The 25,683-nt window shown below is 43.8% G+C and overlaps 1 protein-coding gene across 1 annotated transcript; it reads right to left on the bottom strand.

The window, feature by feature from the left end:
- Positions 1-15,188: 15,188 nt before the first annotated feature.
- On the bottom strand, positions 15,189-24,842 carry LOC116373026 (oocyte zinc finger protein XlCOF6). Its single transcript, XM_031821733.1, has 6 exons — positions 24,470-24,842; positions 24,077-24,236; positions 21,513-22,343; positions 19,504-19,758; positions 16,513-16,713; positions 15,189-16,018 (listed from the first exon to the last, which is right to left on the bottom strand). Exons 1-6 carry the CDS (start codon positions 24,476-24,478, stop codon positions 15,372-15,374), a joined length of 2,103 nt encoding a protein of 700 aa, XP_031677593.1. The 5' UTR covers positions 24,479-24,842; the 3' UTR covers positions 15,189-15,371.
- Positions 24,843-25,683: the final 841 nt, after the last annotated feature.

Raw genomic sequence — 25,683 nt, 5'->3', positions numbered from 1 at the left:
AGATAACTTGACTGGAGAGAAACACACGTGTGCTCTACATGCGGAAAAGGGATTCAAGTGAGGCTGGCAGTCTTAAGAGACACCGAGAACTCACACTGGCGAGAAACCGTACGTCTGCCATCATTGTGGAAGAACTACAATGATTCTGGAAACTTACAGAAACACATCAGAACCCACACAGGTGAGAAACCTTACCACTGCTCGGATTGTGGGAAGAATTTCCGTGTAAAAATAAGCCTTGTACATCACCAGGAAATTGTTCACACAGACCACCCTCACCGCTGTGGTCAATGTAAGAAGAGTTTCATAACTGCAGAAAGACTGGAATCACACATTAAGACACGACACCCGCCTAATGATCCTCTGAAGAACCCACATGTGTGCTCTGAATGTGGAAGGGGATTCAGATATGCCGACAATCTTAAAATACACCTGAGAATCCATACCGGGGAGAAGAACCGTACGTCTGCCCTCGTTGCGGTAAGGATTTTACCCAATCAGGACTCTTACAGAGACACATGAGAACTCACACGGGAGAAGAGAAACCCTATCACTGCTCAGTGTGCGGGATGAAGTTTCGTCATACAATCTCGTTAAAGCAGCACACCACCTGAAGAACCACAAGGGGGAGACACTGGGTCCAGTCCGTATGCACCAAGGCCCTCTTCCATGCCCCCACTGTGGGGAGAAGTTCTCTACCAAGGCTCTTCTGAAGGATCACCTGCAGAAGACCCACAACAGCCGTGTCCACTGCCCACAGTGCGACAAGACCTTCTCCACTAAACGTAATTTACTAGTCCACCAGAGGAAGCACACTGGAGAGAGGCCTTACCTTTGCCCTCAGTGTGGGAAGAGTTTCTCTCTGACAGGGAGTTTAAAACTTCATCTCCGGATTCATGCGGGTGAGAAACCTTACTGCTGTACTTACTGTGACAAGAGCTTCACAAGTAAGAGCCACTGCACTCTTCACCTGCGAATCCACACTGGAGAGAAACCGTACCAATGCCCTGACTGCGGGAGGAGGTTTCGTGACGGGAATGTCCTGAAAAACCACCGGCGGACCCACACAGGAGAGAAACCGTTCCAATGCCGCTGTGTGTGATAAAGCCTTCGCCCAGTTGAGCAGTCTGAAGAAACATCAGGAGACACACAGGCAAACTCAGCCTGTCTCTGTCCCAAGACTCCCTAATCCCTACCTACCACCAAATCAGCATGTCCCTTATCCCTACCCACATCACACTCCATTGTAACCTGGTTTACACCTGTCCAATCCATTATAGGTGTGTTTACTACTTCAAGGAAACAAGATGTGAAGCATGTGTTTTTTAGGGGTGGTATATTTGATGTTGTAATTGTTTTTAATGGAGACAGGTTAGAAGTAGAGGGGGAGACAGATGAGGAGGGAAGACAGTGAAGAGTAGATGCAGGGATTGAACCCTGGTCTCCCATTGGGGAGGCTGAGGCATACATAGAGTATCCAGCTGTGCTACCACAAGACTACATGTACTAGAGCTGGGACATTAAACCCAGAATGATCTACAGCGAACATACCAATCACTTATTGCAGGGCGTTTTGCTCTGTCATTCATTACGATAAATGTTGTAATTTTTTAAAATTTCACCTTTATTTAACCTTTTTTTAACTAGGCAAGTCAGTTAGGAGCAAATTCTTATTTTCAATGACAGCCTAGGAACAGTAGGTTAACTGCCTGTTCAGGGGCAGAACGACAGAACAGCGTTTTGCTCTGTCATTCATTACGATAAATGTTGTAATTTTGTCAGCTCGGGGATTTGAACTAGCAACCTTTCGGTTATGAGTCAACGTCTAACCACTAGGCTACCCTGCTGCCCCAAATAACCCTATACACTAGAACGTTTCAAATGAAACAAGTTTGTTAATATGGCTGATTGTTCATGGGACAATTCATGGCTAGAACCATCCAACTAGTAGTAGTATTTTTAAAAGGATAATTGATTAATTACCGTGGTGCTCGTTGATGTTATAAATGTATTGTTCTGTATGTCGTTATCCACATCAGTTCAGGCAATTTATGACGATATGGAGATTTGTGACCATATCGCCCGCAGCTCTACTGTGCATCTCTGTAAAGGTATTGGAACAGAACCCTAGACTTAGAACCCCCCCCCACACCCTTTACCTATCACATCCCGTTTGGCCCTGACCGTTCGACATGGATCTAAACGCAGGGGATTGTTACAAGCATCGGGCTGAAGAGAGCTTCCACCATTGGTCAAATCCATTCCAGAATAGGAGAATCTCAATTTCTTCGCGTCGGCTTCTCAAAAACCCATTGGATGAGAAGGTCAGAGGTTCCCCATCCGCTCTGACTTTCTTATCCAATGGGTTTTGAGAAGGAGGCGAGGAGAGAGGACGCGAGGAATCAAAGGCAATTGAAGATTCTCCCAAAGTGTTCAAAGTTGTCACACTTGTGGAGAATCGGGACACCCGCCCATGAAGTAGAACTCGATACAACTGACCTCCTGTCACTGGACAAAGTATTGGATCAGTTCCAGGTTCTGATTCCAGGTTCTGATTCCAGGTTCTGAAAGGCTCGTCTTCAAACATTCTAAATGACTCCATAGAATTCCATAGCAGTGTTTCCTGTATATATATATTACTGGGAAAGGTATTGCACTTTGTCTGTTTCAAACATAAATTATTTTACTCTGATCACATTCTTGCCTAGGAGTTTTTTTGTATGAACGGGTTGACAGTCAAATCAAATTGTATTGGGTCACAGACACAGTTCACAGCAGGTATAAAAGATGCAGGGAAATGTGAATGTGCTAGTTCCCTCCACAATACAGTACATAACAACAATAAGAGTCCAGTCAATAACAAGTAGTAGTAGAGGTAGTATGGGTAGTAGTAGTAGTATGGGTAGTATGGTTGTGTAGTAGTAGAGGTTAGTATGGGTAGTGTAGTAGTATGGGTAGTATGGGTAGTAGTAGTAGAGGTAGTAGTAGTAGAGGTAGTATGGGTAGTAGTAGGTAGAGGTAGTATGGGTAGTAGAGGTAGTATGGGTAGTAGTAGTAGAGGTAGTATGGGTAGTAGTAGTCAGGGGTAGTAGAGGTAGTATGGGGTAGTAGTAGTAGTAGAGGTAGTATGAGGTAGTATGGGTAGTAGATGAGGTAGTATGGGTAGTAGTAGTAGAGGTAGTATGGGTAGTAGAGGTAGTATGGGTAGTAGAGGTAGTATGGGTAGTAGTAGTAGAGGTAGTATGGGTAGTAGTAGTAGAGGTAGTATGGGTAGTATGAGTAGAGGTAGTATGGGTAGTAGTAGAGGTAGTATGGGTAGTAGTAGTAGAGGTAGTATGGGTAGTAGTAGTAGAGGTAGATGGGTAGTAGTAGTAGAGGTAGTAGGGGTAGTAGTAGTAGAGGTAGTATGGGTGTAGTAGTAGAGGTAGTATGGGTAGTAGTAGAGGTAGTATGGGTAGTAGTAGAGATAGTATGGTAGTAGTAGTAGAGTAGTATGGTAGTAGTAGTAGGGTAGTATGGGTAGTAGTAGTAGAGGTAGTATGGGTAGTAGTAGTAGAGGTAGTATGGGTAGTAGTAGTAGAGGTAGTAGGGGTAGTAGTAGTAGAGGTAGTATGGGTAGTAGTAGTAGAGGTAGTATGGGTAGTAGTAGTAGAGGTAGTAGGGTAGTAGTAGGAGAGGTAGTATGGGTAGTAGTAGTAGCGGTAGTATGGGGTAGTAGTAGTAGAGGTAGTATGGGTCAGTAGTAGTAGAGGTAGTATGGGTAGTAGTAGAGGTAGTATGGGTAGTAGTAGTAGAGGTAGTATGGGTAGTAGTAAGTAGAGTAGTATGGGTACGTAGTAGTAGAGGTAGTATGGGTAGTAGTAGTAGAGGTAGTATGGGTAGTAGTATAGAGGTAGTATGGGTATTAGTAGAGGTAGTATGGGTAGTAGTAGTAGAGGTAGTATGGGTAGTAGTAGAGGTAGTATGGGTAGTAGTAGTAGTAGTAGTATGGGTAGTAGTAGTAGAGGTAGTATGGGTAGTAGTAGTAGAGGTTGTATGGGTAGTAGAGGTAGTATGGGTAGTAGTAGTAGAGGTAGTATGGGTAGTAGTAGTAAAGGTAGTATGGGTAGTAGTAGTAGAGGTAGTATGGGTAGTAGTAGTAGAGGTAGTATGGGTAGTAGTAGTAAAGGTAGTATGGGTAGTAGTAGTAGAGGTAGTATGGGTAGTTGTAGTAGAGGTAGTATGGGTAGTAGTAGTAGAGGTAGTATGGGTAGTAGTAGAAGAGGTAGTATGGGTAGTAGTAGTAGAGGTAGTATGGGTAGTAGTAGTAGAGGTAGTATGGGTAGTAGTAGTAGAGGTAGTATGGGTAGTAGTAGTAGAGGTAGTATGGGTAGTAGTAGTAGTAGAGGTAGTATGGGTAGTAGTAGTAGAGGTAGTATGGGTAGTAGTAGTAGAGGTAGTAGTAGGGTATGGGTAGTAGTAGTAGAGGTAGTATGGGTAGTAGTAGAGGTAGTATGGGTAGTAGTAGTAGAGGTAGTATGGGTAGTAGTAGAAGAGGTAGTATGGGTAGTAGTAGTAGAGGTAGTATGGGTAGTAGTAGTAGAGGTCGTATGGGTAGTAGTAGAAGAGGTAGTATGGGTAGTAGTAGTAGAAGAGGTAGTATGGGTAGTAGTAGTAGTGGTAGTAGAGGTAGTATGGGTAGTAGTAGTAGAGGTAGTATGGGTAGTAGTAGAAGAGGTAGTATGGGTAGTAGTAGTAGAGGTAGTATGGGTAGTAGTAGAGGTAGTATGGGTAGTAGTAGAAGAGGTAGTATGGGTAGTAGTAGAAGAGGTAGTATGGGTAGTAGTAGTAGAGGTAGTATGGGTAGTAGTAGTAGAGGTTGTATGGGTAGTATTAGTAGTATGGGTAGTAGTAGTATAGGTAGTAGTAGTAGAGGCAGTATGGGTAGTAGTATAGGTAGTATGGGTAGTAGTAGTAGTAGAGGTAGTATGGGTAGTAGTAGTAGTAGAGGTAGTATGGGTAGTAGTAGTAGAGGTAGTATGGGTATTAGTAGAGGTAGTATGGGTAGTAGTAGTAGTAGAGGTAGTATGGGTAGTAGTAGTAGAGGTAGTATGGGTAGTGGTAGTAGAGGTAGTATGGGTAGTAGTAGTAGTAGAGGTAGTATGGGTAGTAGTAGTAGAGGTAGTATGGGTAGTATAGTATGGGTAGTAGTAGAGGTAGTATGGGTAGTAGTAGTAGTAGTAGTAGAGGTAGTATGGGTAGTAGTAGTAGAGGTAGTATGGGTAGTAGTAGAGGTAGTATGGGTAGTAGTAGTAGAGGTAGTATGGGTAGTAGTAGAAGAGGTAGTATGGGTAGTAGTAGTAGAGGTAGTATGGGTAGTAGTAGTAGAGGTAGTATGGGTAGTAGTAGAGGTAGTATGGGTAGTAGTAGTAGAGGTAGTATGGGTAGTAGTAGTAGAGGTAGTATGGTTAGTAGTAGTAGTAGAGGTAGTAGTATGGGTAGTAGTAGTAGAGGTAGTATGGGTAGTAGTAGTAGTATATGGGTAGTAGTAGAAGAGGTAGCTACTGGGTAGTAGTAGTAGAGGTAGTATGCGGTAGTATTAGTAGTAGAGGTAGTATGGGTCGTAGTAGTAGAGGTTAGTATGGGTAGTAGTAGTAGAGGTAGTATGGGTAGTAGTAGTAGAGGTAGAGGTAGTATGGGTAGTAGTAGAGGTAGTATGGGTAGTAGTAGAGGTAGTATGGGTAGTTGTAGAGGTAGTATGGGTAGTAGTAGTAGAGGTAGTATGGGTAGTAGTAGAGGTAGTATGGGTAGTAGTAGTAGAGGTAGTATGGGTAGTAGTAGAGGTAGTATGGGTAGTAGTAGAGGTAGTATGGGTAGTAGTAGAGGTAGTATGGGTAGTAGTAGAGGTAGTATGGGTAGTAGAAGAGAGGTAGTCTGGGTAGTGTGGAGGTAGTATGGGTAGTAGTAGAGGTAGTTATGGTAGTAGTAGTAGAGGTAGTATGGGTAGTAGTATGGGTAGTATGGGTAGTAGTAGAGGTAGTATGGTAGTAGTAGAGGTAGTATGGGTAGTAGTAGAAGAGGTAGTATGGGTAGTAGAAAGAGGTAGTATGGGTAAGTAGAAGAGGTAGTATGGGTAGTAGTAGAAGAGGTAGTATGGGTAGTACGTAGTAGAGGTAGTATGGGTAGTGTAGTAGAGGTAGTATGGGTAGTATGGGGTAAGGTAGTAGTAGAGGTAGTATGGGTAGTAGAAGAAGAGGTAGTATGGGTAGTAGTGGAGGTAGTATGGGTTAGTAGTAGAGGTAGTATGGGTAGTTAGAAGAAGAGGTAGTATGGGTAGTACGTGGAGGTAGTATGCGGTAGTAGTATGGGTAGTAGAAGAAGAGGTAGTATGGGTAGTAGTGGAGGTAGTATGGGGTAGTAGTAGTAGATGGTAGTATGGGTAGTAGTAGTAGAGGTAGTATGGGTAGTAGTAGAGGTAGTATGGGTAGTGGTAGTAGAGGTAGTATGGGTAGTAGTAGAGGTAGTATGGGTAGTAGTAGAGGTAGTATGGGTAGTGGTGGAGGTAGTATGGGTAGTAGTAGTAGAGGTAGTATGGGTAGTAGTAGAGGTAGTATGGGTAGTAGTAGAAGAGGTAGTATGGGTAGTAGTAGAAGAGGTAGTATGGGTAGTAGTAGTAGAGGTAGTATGGGTAGTAGTAGTAGAGGTTGTATGGGTAGTATTAGTAGTATGGGTAGTAGTAGTATAGGTAGTATGGGTAGTAGTAGTAGAAGGTAGTATGGGTAGTAGTATAGGTAGTATGGGTAGTAGTAGTAGTAGAGGTAGTATGGGTAGTAGTAGTAGTAGTAGAGGGTAGTATGGGTAGTAGTAGTAGAGGTAGTATGGGTATTAGTAGAGGTAGTATGGGTAGTAGTAGTAGTAGAGGTAGTATGGGTAGTAGTAGTAGAGGTAGTATGGGTAGTGGTAGAGGTAGTATGGGTAGTAGTAGTAGAGGTAGTATGGGTAGTAGTAGTAGAGGTAGTATGGGTATTAGTAGAGGTAGTAATGGGTAGTAGTAGTAGTCGAGGTAGTATGGGTAGTGGTAGTAGAGGTAGTATGGGTTAGTAGTAGAAGAGGTAGTATGGGTAGTAGTAGTAGAGGTAGTATGGGTCGTAGTAGTAGAGGTAGTATGGGTAGTAGTAGTAGAGGTAGTATGGGTAGTATTAGTAGTAGAGGTAGTATGGGTAGTAGTAGTAGAGGGTAAGTATGGGTAGTAGTAGTAGAGTAGTATGGGTAGTATTAGTAGTAGAGGTAGTATGGGTAGTAGTAGTAGAGGTAGAGGTAGTATGGGTAGTAGTAGAGGTAGTATGGGGTAGTTGTAGAGGTAGTATGGGTAGTAGTAGTAGAGGTAGTATGGGTAGTAGTAGAGGTAGTATGGGTAGTAGTAGTAGAGGTAGTATGGGTAGTAGTAGAGGTAGTATGGGTATAGTAGAGGTAGTAGAGGTAGTATGGGTAGTAGTAGAGGGTAGTATGGGTAGTAGTAGAAGAGGTAGTATGGGTAGTATGGGTAGTAGAAGAGGTAGTATGGGTAGTAGTAGAAGAGGTAGTATGGGTAGTAGTAGTAGATGTAGTATGGGTAGTAGTAGTAGAGGTAGTATGGGTAGTAGTAGAGGTAGTATGGGTAGTAGAAGAAGAGGTAGTATGGGTAGTAGTGGAGGTAGTATGGGTAGTAGTAGAGGTAGTATGGGTAGTAGTAGAGGTAGTATGGGTAGTAGTATGGGTAGTAGTAGAGGTAGTATGGGTAGTAGTAGAGGTAGTATGGGTAGTAGTAGAAGAGGTAGTATGGGTAGTAGAAGAGGTAGTATGGGTAGTAGTAGAAGAGGTAGTATGGGTAGTAGTAGTAGAGGTAGTATGGGTAGTAGTAGTAGAGGTAGTATGGGTAGTATGGGTAGTAGTAGAGGTAGTATGGGTAGTAGAAGAAGAGGTAGTATGGGTAGTAGTGGAGGTAGTATGGGTAGTAGTAGAGGTAGTATGGGTAGTAGAAGAAGAGGTAGTATGGGTAGTAGTGGAGGTAGTAATGGGTAGTAGAAGAAGAGGTAGTATGGGTAGTAGTGGAGGTAGTATGGGTAGTAGTAGTAGAGGTAGTATGGGTAGTAGTAGTAGAGGTAGTATGGGTAGTAGTAGAGGTAGTATGGGTAGTGGTAGTAGAGGTAGTATGGGTAGTAGTAGTAGTAGAGGTAGTATGGGTAGTAGTAGAGGTAGTATGGGTAGTGGTGGAGGTAGTATGGGTAGTAGTAGTAGAGGTAGTATGGGTAGTAGTAGAGGTAGTATGGGTAGTAGTAGAAGAGGTAGTATGGGTAGTAGTAGAAGAGGTAGTATGGGTAGTAGTAGTAGAGGTAGTATGGGTAGTAGTAGTAGGAGGTTGTATGGGTAGTATTAGTAGTATGGGTAGTAGTAGTATAGGTAGTATGGGTAGTAGTAGTAGAGGTAGTATGGGTAGTAGTATAGGTAGTATGGGTAGTAGTAGTAGTAGAGGTAGTATGGGTAGTAGTAGTAGTAGAGGTAGTATGGGTAGTAGTAGTAGAGGTAGTATGGGTATTAGTAGAGGTAGTATGGGTAGTAGTAGTAGTAGAGGTAGTATGGGTAGTAGTAGTAGAGGTAGTATGGGTAGTAGTAGAGGTAGTATGGGTAGTAGTAGTAGAGGTAGTATGGGTAGTAGTAGAAGAGGTAGTATGGGTAGTAGTAGTAGAGGTAGTATGGGTAGTAGTAGTAGAGGTAGTATGGGTAGTAGTAGAGGTAGTATGGGTAGTAGTAGTAGAGGTAGTATGGGTAGTAGTAGTAGAGGTAGTATGGTTAGTAGTAGTAGTAGAGGTAGTATGGGTAGTAGAGGTAGTATGGGTAGTAGTAGTAGAGGTAGTATGGGTAGTAGTAGTAGAGGTAGTATGGGTAGTAGTAGAAGAGGTAGTATGGGTAGTAGTAGAAGAGGTAGTATGGGTAAGTAGTAGAGGTAGTATGGGTAGTATTAGTAGTAGAGGTAGTATGGGTAGTAGTAGTAGAGGTAGTATGGGTAGGTAGTAGTAGAGGTAGTATGGGTAGTATTAGTAGTAGAGGTAGTATGGGTAGTAGTAGTAGAGGTAGAGGTAGTATGGGTAGTAGTAGAGGTAGTATGGGTAGTTGTAGAGGTAGTATGGGTAGTAGTAGTAGAGGTAGTATGGGTAGTAGTAGAGGTAGTATGGGTAGTAGTAGTAGAGGTAGTATGGGTAGTAGTAGAGGTAGTATGGGTAGTAGTAGAGGTAGTTATGGGTAGTAGTAGAGGTAGTATGGGTAGTAGTAGAGGTAGTATGGGTAGTAGTAGAAGAGGTAGTATGGGTAGTAGAAGAGGTAGTATGGGTAGTAGTAGAAGAGGTAGTATGGGTAGTAGTAGTAGATGTAGTATGGGTAGTAGTAGTAGAGGTAGTATGGGTAGTAGTAGAGGTAGTATGGGTAGTAGAAGAAGAGGTAGTATGGGTAGTAGTGGAGGTAGTATGGGTAGTAGTAGAGGTAGTATGGGTAGTAGTAGAGGTAGTATGGGTAGTAGTATGGGTAGTAGTAGAGGTAGTATGGGTAGTAGTAGAGGTAGTATGGGTAGTAGTAGAAGAGGTAGTATGGGTAGTAGAAGAGGTAGTATGGGTAGTAGTAGAAGAGGTAGTATGGGTAGTAGTAGTAGAGGTAGTATGGGTAGTAGTAGTAGAGGTAGTATGGGTAGTATGGGTAGTAGTAGAGGTAGTATGGGTAGTAGAGAAGAGGTAGTATGGGTAGTAGTGGAGGTAGTATGGGTAGTAGTAGAGGTAGTATGGGTAGTAGAAGAAGAGGTAGTATGGGTAGTAGTGGAGGTAGTATGGGTAGTAGTAGAGGTAGTATGGGTAGTAGAAGAAGAGGGTAGTATGGGTAGTAGTGGAGGTAGTATGGGTAGTAGTAGTAGAGGTAGTATGGGTAGTAGTAGTAGAGGTAGTATGGGTAGTAGTAGAGGTAGTATGGGTAGTGGTAGTAGAGGTAGTATGGGTAGTAGTAGTAGTAGAGGTAGTATGGGTAGTAGTAGAGGTAGTATGGGTAGTAGTGGAGGTAGTATGGGTAGTAGTAGTAGAGGTAGTATGGGTAGTAGTAGTAGTAGTAGTAGAGGTAGTATGGGTAGTAGTAGAGGTAGTATGGGTAGTAGTAGTAGAGGTAGTATGGGTAGTAGTAGAGGTAGTATGGGTAGTAGTAGTAGAGGTAGTATGGGTAGTAGTAGAGGTAGTATGGGTAGTAGTAGTAGTAGAGGTAGTATGGGTAGTAGTAGTAATGGGCTGGATTTACACACATAACGTGGATCTAAAGATATGTTGTCCATTTTAAAGGCTGGTTTGCATTTAGTATGTTTTCCATTTTAAAGGGTGGTTTGCCTCAACCAGAGTTAATAAAATGGTGACAGTAAACAATGTTGTTGCAGTAATTCTTTATGACCAAACAGAAGCTTTGTGCAGAGGGACCCTTAGTTTTGTTCTTATAAAATATATCAGGAATGAAACACGTAACAGACAAACAGGTGGTGGGAAATATAACATGGCTGAAGATGGGGATCCAACCGGTCCTAATTTATTTGGTAAGAATAAAACAAAACAATATGAATCACAGGGTCAGATACAGATGAAGAGTCAGGTGGTCGTGATTCATTTGGCAGGGACAGATACAGATGAAGAGTCAGGTGGTCGTGATTCATTTGGTAGGGACAGATACAGATGAAGAGTCAGGTGGTCCCGATTCATTTGGCAGGGACAGATACAGATGAAGAGTCAGGTAGTCGTGATTCATTTGGTAGGGACAGATACAGATGAAGAGTCAGGTGGTCGTGATTCATTTGGTAGGGACAGATACAGATGAAGAGTCAGGTGGTCATGATTCATTTGGCAGGGACAGATACAGATGAAGAGTCAGGTGGTCGTGATTCTTTTGGTAGGGACAGATACAGATGAAGAGTCAGGTGGTCATGATTCATTTGGTAGGGACAGATGCAGATGAAGAGTCAGGTGGTCGTGATTCATTTGGCAGGGACAGATACAGATGAAGAGTCAGGTGGTCATGATTCATTTGGCAGGGACAGATACAGATGAAGAGTCAGGTGGTCGTACAGATGAAGTCAGGTAGTCGTGATTCATTTGGTAGGGACAGATAGAGATGAAGAGTCAGGTGGTTGTACAGATGAAGAGTCAGGTGGTCATGATTCATTTGGCAAGGACAGATACAGATGAAGAGTCATTTTATTTAGCGCACTCATTTACAGCATCAGCAGTTCTTTGTTTGGGCTTTTAAAATAAGAAAAACATGTTGTGCTTCAGACATTTACAGAGGTATTCCTTTAAGTTCCATTGTTTATGTCCTTTTATGTATCATAGGAAATGTAGTAAACCATATATGCAAGTGTAATTAATAACTTTACCATGATCAAAGTTTTTGATGAGAAAAAAAATCCAGAAAATCACATTGTAGGATTTATAATGAATTTATTTGCAAATTATGGTGGAAAATAAATATTTGGTCACCTACAAACAAGCAAGATTTCTGGCTCTCACAGACCTGTAACTTCTTCTTTAAGAGGTTCCTCTGTCCTCCACTCGTTACCTGTATTAATGGCACCTGTTTGAACTTGTTATCAGTATAAAAGACACCTGTCCACAACCTCAAACAGTCACACTCCAAACTCCACTATGGCCAAGACCAAAGAGCTGTCAAAGGACATCAGAAACAAAATTGTAGACCTGCACTAGACTGGGAAGACTGAATCTGCAATAGGTAAGCAGCTTGGTTTGAAGAAATCAACTGTGAGAACAACTATTAGGAAATGGAAGACATACAAGACCACTGATAATCTCCCTCGATCTGCAGCTCCACGCAAGATCTCACCCCGTGGGGTCTAAATTGTCACAAGAACGGTGAGCAAAAATCTCAGAACCACACGGGGGGACCTAGTGAATGACCTGCAGAGAGCTGGGACCAAAGTAACAAAGCCTACCATCAGTAACACACTACGCCGCCAGGGACTCAAATCCTGCAGTGCCAGACGTGTCCCCCTGCTTAAGCCAGTACATGTCCAGGCCCGTCTGAAGTTTTCTAGAGAGCATTTGGATGATCCAGAAGAAGATGTATTGAAGAGATTTTGAGTGAAAACCTCCTTCCATCAGCAAGGGCATTGAAGATGAAACGTGGCTGGGTCTTTCAGCATGACAATGATCCCAAACACACCGCCCGGGCAACGAAGGAGTGGCTTCGTAAGAAGAATTTCAAGGTCCTGGAGTGGCCTAGCCAGTCTCCAGATCTCAACCCCATAGAAAATCTTTGGAGGGAGTTGAAAGTCCGTGTTGCCCAGCAACAGCCCCAAAACATCACTGCTCTAGAGGAGATCTGCATGGAGGAATGGGCCAAAATACCAGCAACAGTGTGTGAAAACCTTGTGAAGACTTACAGAAAACGTTTGACCTCTGTCATTGCCAACAAAGGGTATATAACAAAGTATTGAGATAAACTTTTGTTATTGACCAAATACTTATTTTCCACCAAAAATAGCAAATAAATTCATTAAAAATCCTACAATGTGATTTTCTGTCATAGTTGACGAAAATGACGAAAATGAAAACGAAAATGACAGGCCTCTCTCATCTTTTTAAGTGGGAGAACTTGCACAATTGGTGGCTGACTAAATTCTTGTTTTGCCCCACTGTAGGTGGAGCTCCTCCTCACCCCTCTGTTATTACTACATGTAGGTGGAGCCACTCTGTTATTACTACATGTAGGTGGAGCCACTCTGTTATTACTACATGTAGGTGGAGCCACTCTGTTATTACTACATGTAGGTGGAGCCACTCTGTTATTACTACATGTAGGTGGAGCCACTCTGTTATTACTACATGTAGGTGGAGCCACTCTGTTATTACTACATGTAGGTGGAGCCACTCTGTTATTACTACATGTAGGTGGAGCCACTCTGTTATTACTACACGTAGGCCCTACTTTACAGACTTTATTGTCCCCAGGGGGGAAATGTTGTTCCAGTGTCATGTACACCTTTAAAGGGGTGTTTAAATCCCAAAACAAATGGACAACTTTCATAACAGTTACATTCCAATAAAACTTGGCAGGTAAAAACTCAATATCAGCACATACAAGCTGAACCCCCCAAAAACATACACATCTGCACATACAAGCTGAACCCCCCAAAAACATACACATCTGCACATACAAGCTGAACCCCCCAAAAACATACACATCTGCACATACAAGCTGGACCCCCCAAAAACATACACATCTGCACATACAAGCTGGACCCCCCAAAAACATACACATCTGCACATACAAGCTGAACCCCCCAAAAACATACACATCTGCACATACAAGCTGAACCCCCCAAAAACATACACATCTGCACATACAAGCTGGAACCCCCCAAAAACATACACATCTGCACGGATGGGGGCTGACGGATGGGAGCTGATGGATGGGGGCTGATGGATGGGAGCTGATGGATGGGGGCTGATGGATGGGAGCTGATGGATGGGGGCTGATGGATGGGGGCTGATGGATGGGAGCTGATGGATGGGAGCTGATGGATGGGAGCTGATGGATGGGAGCTGATGGATGGGAGCTGATGGATGGGAGCTGATTGATGGGAGCTGACGGATGGAGGCTGACGGATGGAGGCTGACGGATGGAGGCTGACGGATGGGAGCTGACGGATAGGAGCTGACTGATGGGAGCTGACGGATGGGAGCTGACTGATGGGAGCTGACGGATGGGAGCTGACTGATGGGAGCTGACTGATGGAGGCTGACGGATGGGAGCTGACGGATGGAGGCTGACAGATGGGAGCTGACGGATGGAGGCTGACAGATGGGAGCTGACGGATGGAGGCTGACGGATGGAGGCTGACGGATGGGAGCTGACGGATGGAGGCTGACGGATGGGGGCTGACGGATGGGAGCTTACGAATGGAAGGTGGTCTGAGAGTTGAGGCAGAACAGATGGTATTGAGAGCGGAGGAAGCATTCGTGGGCTCGAAGGGAGCCAGTCAGATCCGCAGCCTCAGCAACGCACCTCACTGTCCCCTGGCGTCGAATTTGCTCCGGGTTTTGTTGACGCTGGTTAGCCACAACACCACTCTAAGCCCCCTCCTGTATACATGATATATGTGGTGTTTCCTAACGATTACAGATATATATATATTTTTTAAATCCCACCACTCTCTGTGGACCACCACTCTCTGTGGACCACCACTCTCTGTGGACCACCTCTCTCTGTGGACCACCTCTCTCTGTGGACCACCTCTCTCTGTGGACCACCTCTCTCTGTGGACCACCTCTCTCTGTGGACCACCACTCTCTGTGGACCACCACTCTCTAAAGACCACCACTCTCTTGATTTCCACGGGCCATATATTTTTCAACTCTGCTGTGACGTCTTAGATAAAATGAAGTCACTGCGTAAGTTAATTTAACCAGCACTGTTTCCCCTATGGCAGTTTCTTTGGCTCTGCCTAACTGCCGTTTAGGTCCAGGTGATGACATATCTTCAGTCTTTCAGACGTCCACAGACGCTTCATATTCTATTGTTTTATGTCCGTTTATGAGAAATGCACAATTTTTTATTTATTTGACCTTTATTTAACTAGGCAAGTCAGTTAAGAACAAATTCTTATTTTCAATGACGGCCTAGGAACAGTGGGTTAACTGCCTGTTCAGGGGCAGAACGACAGATTTGTACCTTGTCAGCTCGGGGGTTTGAACTTGCAACCTTCCGGTTACTAGTCCAACGCTCTAACCACTAGGCTACGCTGCCGCCTCTACACTCTAACCACTAGGCTACCTGCCGCCTCTACACTCTAACCACTAGGCTACCTGCCGCCTCTACACTCTAACCACTAGGCTACCTGCCGCCTCTACACTCTAACCACTAGGCTACCTGCCGCCTCTACACTCTAACCACTAGGCTACCTGCCGCCCCTACACTCTAACCACTAGGCTACCTGCCGCCTCTACACTCTAACCACTAGGCTACCTGCCGCCTCTACACTCTAACCACTAGGCTACGCTGCCGCCCCTACACTCTAACCACTAGGCTACCTGCCGCCTCTACACTCTAACCACTAGGCTACCTGCCGCCTCTACACTCTAACCACTAGGCTACCTGCCGCCTCTACACTCTAACCACTAGGCTACCCTGCCGCCCCTACACTCTAACCACTAGGCTACCTGCCGCCTCTACACTCTAACCACTAGGCTACCTGCCGCCTCTACACTCTAACCACTAGGCTACGCTGCCGCCCCAAGATGGAACTTACTATAATCAAGATGGAACATAACTATTTTGTTGGTGATCAGGAGAGACACTACACAAGTTCATTTGTCCCATTGTCAGTTTGGCAGTTGCTTCGGTCTGCCTAACTGACGTTTAGGTCCTATGGGTTTGCCAGCGTGTCTCTTGTTGTGCGAATAAAGGTTTGCTCTACAGCTGAAACGCTTCCCACATTCAGTGCACAGGTACGGTTTCTCTCCCGTGTGAACTCTCTGGTGGATTTTGAAAGTTCCTTCTCTACTGTATGTCTTCCCGCAGATGGAGCAAAGGTACGGTTTCTCTCCCGTGTGTGTCAGTACATGACTTTTTAAGTATGCTTTTTTCACGAAACTATTTCCGCACACAAGGCAGCTGTAGGGTCTCTCTCCAGTGTGCGTTCGCTGGTGAATTTTAATGTAGCTTTCATTGACGAAACATTTCCCGCAGTCAGGGCAGGAGTACGGCTTCTCTCCAACATGCTGTAACTGGTGGTCTTGGATTTGCCCTTTCTCAGTGAATTCCGCCCCGCAAAGGGAGCATTGGTAAGACGGCTTCTTACTGGTGTGAGTTTTCATGTGTTTTTTTAGTGCTGGTAGAGTTCGGCACATCTCCCCACATTCTATGCAATTATGAAATGTCTTAGCTGTGTGGTTCTTCTGGTGTTGTTCAGGTTCTCCTGATGTCGAGGGACTGTCCTCTCCAGCGGACCACAATTTGGGGTTCAGCCCTGCGTGGAAGACATGGTGTGAAGTCGGTCAAACCAGCATGACACACACACACACGCACACGCATAAACACACACACACACACACACACACACACACGCACGCACACACGCACACATAAACACACACGCACACACACACGTCCAATGGAAATGCGATCAAACACTTACTAGGACATAAATGTTTATCTTTTCAGAACTAACTCAACATTATTATTTTTTTTAAATCGGATAAAACTGTTTAAAAGTGTACATTTCAAGTGTCTGAAGTATATATTTTTTGCATAATAAACTCAAGCTGACAAATGTTTCCATAGTTACTGCTATGCATAGTTATTACTGGGACAGATGACAAATGTTTCCATAGTTACTGCTATGCATAGTTATTACTGGGACAGATGACAAATGTTTCCATAGTTACTGCTATGCATAGTTATTACTGGGACAGATGACAGACATTTCCATAGTTACTGCTATGCATAGTTATTTCTTCTCACCTCTGTGTGTTTTCATGTGTGTTTTCAGATTTCCTTTCTGCGTGAATCCTCTGCCGCACACAGAGCAGCCGTGAGGTTTCTCTCCCGTGTGTGTTCTCATGTGCCTCTTCAGCTTCATTGCTTCCGATAGTTGTTTTCCACACACTACACAGTCGTGAGACTTCTTAGCTTTGAGATTCGTCCGGTGTTCTCCAGGTATTCCTGATGCAGGAAAGAAAGACAGTGGCCATGTCCGAATACCCATACTAGTCTACTACACTAATTTCGACGTTTGTTCTAGTAGAATTCACACGTGTTTTCCTGACTCACGTGTCTGACCACAGCTGATAATCAATAGAATTCACACGTGTTTTCCTGACTCACGTGTCTGACCACAGCTGATAATCAATAGCGAAGACATACTATAACACTTTAAAATATATATATTTCCGCATACTATTTAGTACGCCAGCATGGGTCGGTTTACTAGTAAAAGGCCAACATGTTTAAAAAAAAAAAAGTGAGTTATCACTGGTCACATTCCAGGCGGACTGCATTGCAGACGCATGCCAGACCTCACGACGCATGGATAGGTGTTTAACATAAATATTATCATCAGACCACGTCATAGGATACGGCAATCTGATGCCCGACTGTGTAGTCGATGACATGGCACGCAACCATTGGCTGGTGCAATGTACAGTACCAGTCTAAATGCACAGTACCAGTCTAAATGCACAGTACCAGTCTAAATGCACAGTACCAGTCTAAATGCACAGTACCAGTCTAAATGCACAGTACCAGTCTAAATGTACAGTACCAGTCTAAATGTACAGTACCAGTCTAAATGCACAGTACCAGTCTAAATGTACAGTACCAGTCTAAATGCACAGTACCAGTCTAAATGTACAGTACCAGTCTAAATGCACAGTACCAGTCTAAATGTACAGTACCAGTCTAAATGCACAGTACCAGTCTCAATGTACAGTACCAGTCTCAATGTACAGTACCAGTCTCAATGTACAGTACCAGTCTAAATGTACAGTACCAGTCTAAATGTACAGTACCAGTCTAAATGCACAGTACCAGTCTCAATGTACAGTACCAGTCTCAATGTACAGTACCAGTCTAAATGCACAGTACCAGTCTCAATGTACAGTACCAGTCTCAATGTACAGTACCAGTCTAAATGCACAGTACCAGTCTAAATGTACAGTACCAGTCTAAATGTACAGTACCAGTCTAAATGTACAGTACCAGTCCAAATGTACAGTACCAGTCTAAATGCACAGTACCAGTCTAAATGCACAGTACCAGTCTAAATGTACAGTACCAGTCTAAATGTACAGTACCAGTCTAAACGCACAGTACCAGTCTGCAATGCACAGTACCAGTCTGCAATGTACAGTACCAGTCTAAATGTACAGTACCAGTCTAAATGCACAGTACCAGTCAACATTTTGGACACATGTACTCGTTCAAGGGTTTTTCTTTATTTTTACTATTTTCTACATTGTAGAATAATAGTGAAAACATCAAAACTATGAGATAACACATATGGAATCATGTAGTATAAAAGTGTTGACATTTTTTTTATAATCTTCAAAGTAGCCACACTTTGCCTTGACAGTTTCTACAAGTGCAGTCGTAAAAACCATCAAGCTCTATGATGAAACTGGCTCTCATGAGGACCACCACTGGAAAGGAAGACCCAGAGTTACCTCTGCTGCAGAGGATACGTTCATTAGAGTTAACTGGCTCTCATGAGGACCACCACGGGAAAGGAAGACCCAGAGTTACCTCTGCTGCAGAGGATACGTTCATTAGAGTTAACTGGCTCTCATGAGGACCACCACGGGAAAGGAAGACCCAGAGTTACCTCTGCTGCAGAGGATAAGTTCATTAGAGTTACCTGCACCTCAGATTGCAGCTCAAATAAATGCTTCACAGAGTTCAAGTAACAGACGCATCTCAACATCAACTGTTCAGAGGAGACTGCGTGAATCGGGCCTTCATGGTCGAATTGCTGCAAAGAAACCACTACTAAAAGACACCAATAGGAAGAGACTTGCTTGGGCCAAGAAACACGAGCAATGAAAATTAGACCGGTGAATATCTGTTCTTGGGTCTGATGAGTCCAAATTTGAGATTTTTGGTTCCAACCGCCATGTCTTTGTGAGACGTAGAGTAGGTGAACGGATGATCTCCACATGTGTGGTTCCCACCGTGAAGCACGGAGGTGGTGTGATGGTGCTTTGCTGGTGACACTGTCTGATTTATTTAGAATTCAAGGCACACTTAACCAGCATAGCTTCCACAGCATTCTGCAGCAATACGCCATCCCATCTGGTTTGCACTTAGTGGGACTATCACTTGCTTTTCAACAGGACAGTGACCCAACACACCTCCAGGCTGTGTAAGGGCTATTTGACCAAGGGGAGTGATGGAGTGCTGCATCAGATGAGCTGGCCTCCACAATCACACGACCTCAAATCCAATTGAGACGGTTTGGGATGAGTTGGACCGCAGAGTGAAGGAAAAGCAGCCAACAAGTATTCAGCATATGTGGGAACTCCTTCAAGACTGTCGGGATTAGCATTCCAGGTGAAGCTGGTTGAGAGAATGTCAAGAGTGTGCAAAACTGTCATCAAGTCAAAGGATGGCTACTTTGTAGAATCTCAAACATAAAACATATTTTGATTTCTTTAACACTTTTTATGGTTACTACATGACTCCATATGTGTTATTTCATAGTTTTGATGTCTTTACTATTATTCTACCATGTAGAAAATAGTAAAAATTAAAGAAAAACCCTTGAATGATTAGGTATGTCCAAACTTTTGACTGGTACTGTAGTTGAGTTTTACATGCAACATTACTAAAGTTGAGCTGTGGTAAACTTAGTGTGATAAACCATATTTTCAGTCACTCAGGCTACATTCTAGCTGTCATGGTTTCCTACATGGCCAACAAGAATCTCATTATTTTAAAAGGATCTCTGTGGCTTTTCACCTGTGTCAACTTTCTGATGGTGTGTTTTGAGTAACTCTTTCTGGTAGAACAGCTCTCCACAGACAGACTTGTAGAAGCCTCTCTCTATGTGTGTCCTCTGGTGTAACACGAGGTCGTAGGCGGCAGGGAACTCCTGTCCACAGCCAAAGCAGTGGTGAGACATTGTGGCTGTGTCGTGGTTCTCCTGGTGTTGCTCAGGTTCTCCTGATGTAGAGGTAGTCTCCTCACTGCCGTGGCTGGAAGCAGGACTCATTCCTGTGGGGGAAAATAATATGGATTTACGAATAGAGCATATATAGGTAACTGCCAAAATAAAGGAAACATTGAGTAAATTAGGAATCTGGCTGCTCTGTTAGACCTATAGGTAACTGCCAAAATAAAGGAAACACTTGAGTCAATTAGGAATCTGGCTGCTCTGTTAGACCTATATGTAACTACCAAAATAAAGGAAACATTGAGTAAATTAGGAATCTGGCTGCTCTGTTAGACCTATAGGTAACTGCCAAAATAAAGGAAACATTGAGTAAATTAGGAATCTGGCTGCTCTGTTAGACCTATAGGTAACTACCAAAATAAAGGAAACATTGAGTAAATTAGGAATCTGGCTGCTCTGTTAGACCTATATGTAACTACCAAAATAAAGGAAACATTGAGTAAATTAGGAATCTGGCTGCTCTGTTAGACCTATAGGTAACTACCAAAATAAAGGAAACATTGAGTAAATTAGGAATCTGGCTGCTCTGTTAGACCTATAGGTAACTACCAAAATAAAGGAAACACTTGAGTAAATTAGTATTGTGGCTTCTCCGTTATGTCGTGGGGAGCATTTTCCTGGCATGGGTTAGGTCCAATCCACCCCTTAGAGGACAAGATACCAATAAATACACCACCATTCTGACTGATCACCGTCAACCTTTGGCAAATCATTTCTATCCAAATGGGGGTGGTCTCTTCCAGGATGACAATGCCCCCATCCGCAGGGCACGAGTGGTCACTGAATAGTTTGATGAGCATGAAAACGATGTAAACCATATGCCATGGCCGTCTCAGTCACCAGATCTCAACCCAGTTGAACTATGGGGCGGCAGGGTAGCCTAGTGGTTAGAGCGTTGGACTAGTAACCGGAAGGTTGCAAGTTCAAATCCCCGATCTGTCGTTCTGCCCCTGAACAGGCAGTTAACCCACTGTTCCTAGGCCGTCATTGAAAATAAGAATTTGTTCTTTAACTGACTTGCCTAGTAAAGGTAAATAACAAAAAAAAGGGAGACTCTGGAGCAGGGCCAGATCCAGCGTTTTCCCACCACCATTAACAAAACAACAAATGATGTAATTTATTGAGGAATAATGGTGTTGTATCCCTGCAAGAGTTCCAGACCCTTGTAGAATTCATGCCAAGGCACATTAAAGATGTTCTGTCTCATGGTCGCCCACCTCCAAGAGAGTTGCAGACCCTTGTAGAATTCATGCCAAGGCACATTGAAGATGTTCTGTCTCATGGTGGCCCACCTCCAAGAGAGTTGCAGACCCTTGTAGAATTCATGCCAAGGCACATTGAAGATGTTCTGTCTCATGGTGGCCCACCTCCAAGAGAGTTCCAGAACCTTGTAGAATTCATGCACATTGAAGCTGTACTGTCTCATGGTGGCCCACGCCCAAGAGAGTTCCAGAACCTTGTAGAATTCAAGCCAAGGCACATTGAAGATGTTCTGATTGCTTGTGGCCCAACGGCCAATTAAAACACTTCATGTTGGTGCTTCCTCTTTTTTAGCAGTTACCTTGTAAGTCCATTACTATGGAAACGAAAGGGAAACGGGTACAACTGAATGCCTTCAACTGAAATGGCTCTTCTGCATTTAACCCAACCACTATGGTGGTATAGTATAGTGTCCCAAATGGCACCCTTTTCCCTATGGGGGCTCTGGTCAAAAGTAGTGCACTATGTAGGGGATAGGGTGCCATTTAGGACTAACCTTTGTGTTCTTTAATAGCATCATATCCCAGCCCCTTACCGAGTTGAGGAGGATCCCAAGTAGCTGCTTCTTCACGTTTAATAAATCCACCAACTTCCTCTCCTTCCTCCTCCTCCTCAGTGTGACCACGCTCTCTCTTTACAGTGGATGTTTGCAGATGTGCAGTCATGGTATGTGTCCCACATGGAACACTGTTCCTTATATAGTGAGTCCTCTGGTGTAGCATGAGGTCATAGGCACCAGGGAACTCCTGTCCACAGGCACAGCAGCAGTGGTGAGACGACGTGGCTGTCTGATGAGTCTCCCGGAGAGACGACGTGGCTGTCTGATGAGTCTCCCGGAGTGACGACGTGGCTGTCTGATGAGTCTCCCGGTGAGACGACGTGGCTGTCTGATGAGTCTCCCGGAGTGACGACGTGGCTGTCTGATGAGTCTCCCGGTGAGACGACGTGGCTGTCTGATGAGTCTCCCGGAGTGACGACGTGGCTGTCTGATGAGTCTCCCGGAGAGACGACGTGGCTGTCTGATGAGTCTCCCGGAGAGACGACGTGGCTGTCTGATGAGTCTCCCGGTGAGACGGTGTGGCTGTCTGATGAGTCTCCCAGAGAGACGACGTGGCTGTCTGATGAGTCTCCCGGAGAGACGATTTTTCTGTCTGATGAGTCTCCCGGAGAGACGATTTTTCTGTCTGATGAGTCTCCCGGAGAGACGACGTGGCTGTCTGATGAGTCTCCCGGAGAGACGACGTGGCTGTCTGATGAGTCTCCCGGAGAGACGATGTGGCTGTCTGATGAGTCTCGTGGTGTTGCTCAGGTTCTCCTGATGTAGAGGTAGTCTCCTCACTACCGTGGCTGGAGGCAGGACTCATTCCTGTGGGGGAAAATAATATGGATTTACAAATAGAGCAAATAGGTCAATAACTATGGTAGTATTGGTTGAGTCGATCCCAAATGACTCCCTATTCCCTTTATGGTGCACTACTTTTGACCAGAACCCTATGGGCCCTAGTCAAAAGTAGTAAACTATGTAGGGAATAGGTTGCCATTAGGGATGTATCACAGGGTAAAGTATTGCACTATGTAGGGAATAGGGTGCCATTAGGGATGTATCACAGGGTAAAGTAGTGCACTATGTAGGGAATAGGTTGCCATGAGGGATGTATCACAGGGTAAAGTAGTGCACTATGTAGGGAATAGGTTGCCATTAGGGATGTATCACAGGGTAAAGTATTGCACTATGTAGGGAATAGGTTGCCATTAGGGATGTATCACAGGGTAAAGTAGTGCACTATGTAGGGAATAGGTTGCCATGAGGGATGTATCACAGGGTAAAGTAGTGCACTATGTAGGGAATAGGTTGCCATTAGGGATGTATCACAGGGTAAAGTAGTGCACTATGTAGGGAATAGGTTGCCATTAGGGATGTATCACAGGGTAAAGTAGTGCACTATGTAGGGAATAGGTTGCCATTAGGGATGTATCACAGGGTAAAGTAGTGCACTATGTAGGGAATAGGTTGCCATTAGGGATGTATCACAGGGTAAAGTAGTGCACTATGTTGGGAATAGGGTGCCATTTGGGGCCTATATTTTATGTTTAAAGGCATCCTTTCACCACTACTTACCAAGCTGAAGAGAATCCAAATGACCTAATTCTCCTTCAGAATGTATCAATCCACCTACTTCCTCTTCTTCCTCCCCTTTCTCTTCTTCCTTCTCTTCCTCCTCAGTGTCATTAGTCTCTCTCTCTCTACAGTGTGGGCAGTCATATCTTGCTGTTTGGGGTTTTAGGCTGGGTTTCTGTACAGCACTTTGAGATATCAGCTGATGTACGAAGGGCTATATAAATAAATTTGATTTGATTTGATTTGATCTTCCTGCTGAGTCAAGCCCATGCCACAGACAGGGCAGGAGTAAGGTTTCTCTCCTGTGTGCACTACCTGGTGTAGCTTCAAGTTCTTCCTGGATGCAGAACATCGGTAAGGTTTCACCCCTTGGTGGGATCTGTTGGTGTCCGCATAGTTTATACGAGGTAGGGAACTCCTTTCCACACTCTCTGCAGCCGTGTGTCTCTTCTTGGATTTGTGTTTGGACTGGTCCTATTGTTTAGGTTCTCCTGAGGTAGAACCTCCTCACTGTCAGAGTGACGGCTGCAACTCTCTCCTGTGGCGATATAGGAAGAGTCCGGTCCGTCTAGCTCCAATGGGAACCACATTAGAGGCCCAGTTCCAAATAGAACCTACACACTTGTTGAGATCTGATTGGTCTAAGCAGTACGGGGATGATTCCACCTGACCTCTCAGAGGACAAGGTGGAGCTTTTTCTCAAGTGGGATCTTATTGGACTATCAGCATGAACTAATAAAGCCAATCTCTGTCTGCTCACTGGTTGCTGCTACAGTTGACCCTTTAATGCCCTTGACGATACAAAAGCAGTTTCCACAAAGATGATATGTGTTGCAAATGGCACTCTGTTCCCTATATACAGCATCAATCTATTGCACTAAAGAGTTGTCATTTGGAACGTAAACCTTGGGTCTTTGTCAGGTTATTCTCTCTTGTGTCCAGCTACATGGGACAACTATTGAAAGACATTGCACACTCACCAGTATTACTCTGACCACAAGGTGCATGATCATCATCTTCTGGCTCCTCTTTGAATACAATGTTAAATCTTTGGACCATCTCGGGACCCTGGAGTCTGCTGCTCTGGTCACCATGGTTACAGCCAGGACTCCGCCATTTTGACTGTTGGCGTTCATCAAACTATTAAAAAGGTGAGAGAGCACATCACAAAATGTAATAAAAATGTAAATTAAGCTTTGTTTACAGTCCTAACAACTGAGATAACTAGCTAGCTGACCGTCCTGACAACTTATCGACTTATTCAACTTATTCAACTCTGACAAGTGCAGTTGCATAGCTAAACGCGTTAGTTAGCTAATATAGCTAGCTAGTTAACGTTAGCAAACTAATAAGTTAAGAGGTTGTCTTCTCACCTCATGCATTGTGAATGGGCTTCAAATATCTCAAAGAATATGTTGTTGTGCCAGAGTTATTCCAGTCTCTTGCTGTGCTGTGAGGGAGAAATGTTATCTAACGATAGCGCGCTGCTACAACTGGCTAGTATTGTAGCTCCTAAACTGGCAGAGGCGGAAATCCTGCGTTTCATAGTTCCATACGTTAACTAGTCCAGCCAGTGAATAATACTTAACGTTACCATAACTGTATCATAAGTTATATCTGGTGATATTAGCTGTATGGAACTAGCTACAATGCTTTGAAGTGCGATAAATAAACTGGTTAGTTAACATCAGCTAGCTGCATTACTACTTCCGTGTTTGGTTTACGTCGTCTTCTTGGTGCGCCTTAGTAAATCAAATCCAATTGTATTGGTGGCGTGCACATCTTTTGCAGCTGTTATCGCAGGTGCAGTGACATGCTTATGTTTCTAGTTCGTGCAGTAATACCAAACAATACAAAACACAAAATCCCCCAAAAATAAAAAATGTGGAAATTAAGAAATATGAGAACGAGCCATGGTCCAAGTCAGGAATGTCAATGTATATATGTTGAGGTGTGTATAGACAGTATATTAATATATAAGGTGTGTATAGCAGTAGTAATATAGCATTATCATTGGCTAAAATACAGTATATACATATGAAGTGTGTAAAACAGTATGTAAATATGATTAAAGTGACCAGTGTTAGGAAGCAGTCTGTAAGGTGCGGTGTAGAGTACCAGGCTGGGCAGAGGCCGGCTAATGGTCACTAATGAACAATCTGATGGCCTGGAAAGCTGTTTTTTTTTCGCCTCTTGGATGCACCTGTACTGTCATCATCTGGGCTGGATGGGAAAGACAATGTCCAAAGCCTGTTACAATATATCAGTATACTAAGTAGCCTACTGACACGGTTTCTTAAATCACATGTTTTATAGATAATAAACACATAAGATGTTTATCCCCACAATGCTCTTGTATTCATTCCATCAGGACATATGATCAGTGAGTAACATGTCACTAGTGGTCTGTAAGTCACTGGATTTCTTGGCACAATATGTAACATCAATGAGGTGAAATAATAATAATATACAGACAATTCAAATGGGTGGCAAGTAAATAATGTGTTGTTTGACGTAATTCTTTATGACCAAACAGAAGCTTTGTGCAGAGGGGCCCTTAGTTTTGTTCTTATAAAATAATATAAAA

The sequence above is a fragment of the Oncorhynchus kisutch genome, unplaced genomic scaffold, assembly GCF_002021735.2.
Source record: "Oncorhynchus kisutch isolate 150728-3 unplaced genomic scaffold, Okis_V2 scaffold4011, whole genome shotgun sequence".
NCBI classification, from domain to species: domain Eukaryota; kingdom Metazoa; phylum Chordata; class Actinopteri; order Salmoniformes; family Salmonidae; genus Oncorhynchus; species Oncorhynchus kisutch.
This window is presented reverse-complemented; position numbering and strand designations above follow the sequence as displayed.

Excerpts from the sequence above, each read along its gene's own strand:
- LOC116373026 (XM_031821733.1), bottom strand. Across the intron at positions 22,344-24,076 it reads TTGTGGTCAGAGTAATACTG|GAATGAGTCCTGCCTCCAGC; the intron begins GTGAGTGTGCAA and ends TTTCCCCCACAG. Across the intron at positions 19,759-21,512 it reads TTGGGATCCTCCTCAACTCG|GAATGAGTCCTGCTTCCAGC; the intron begins GTAAGGGGCTGG and ends TTTCCCCCACAG.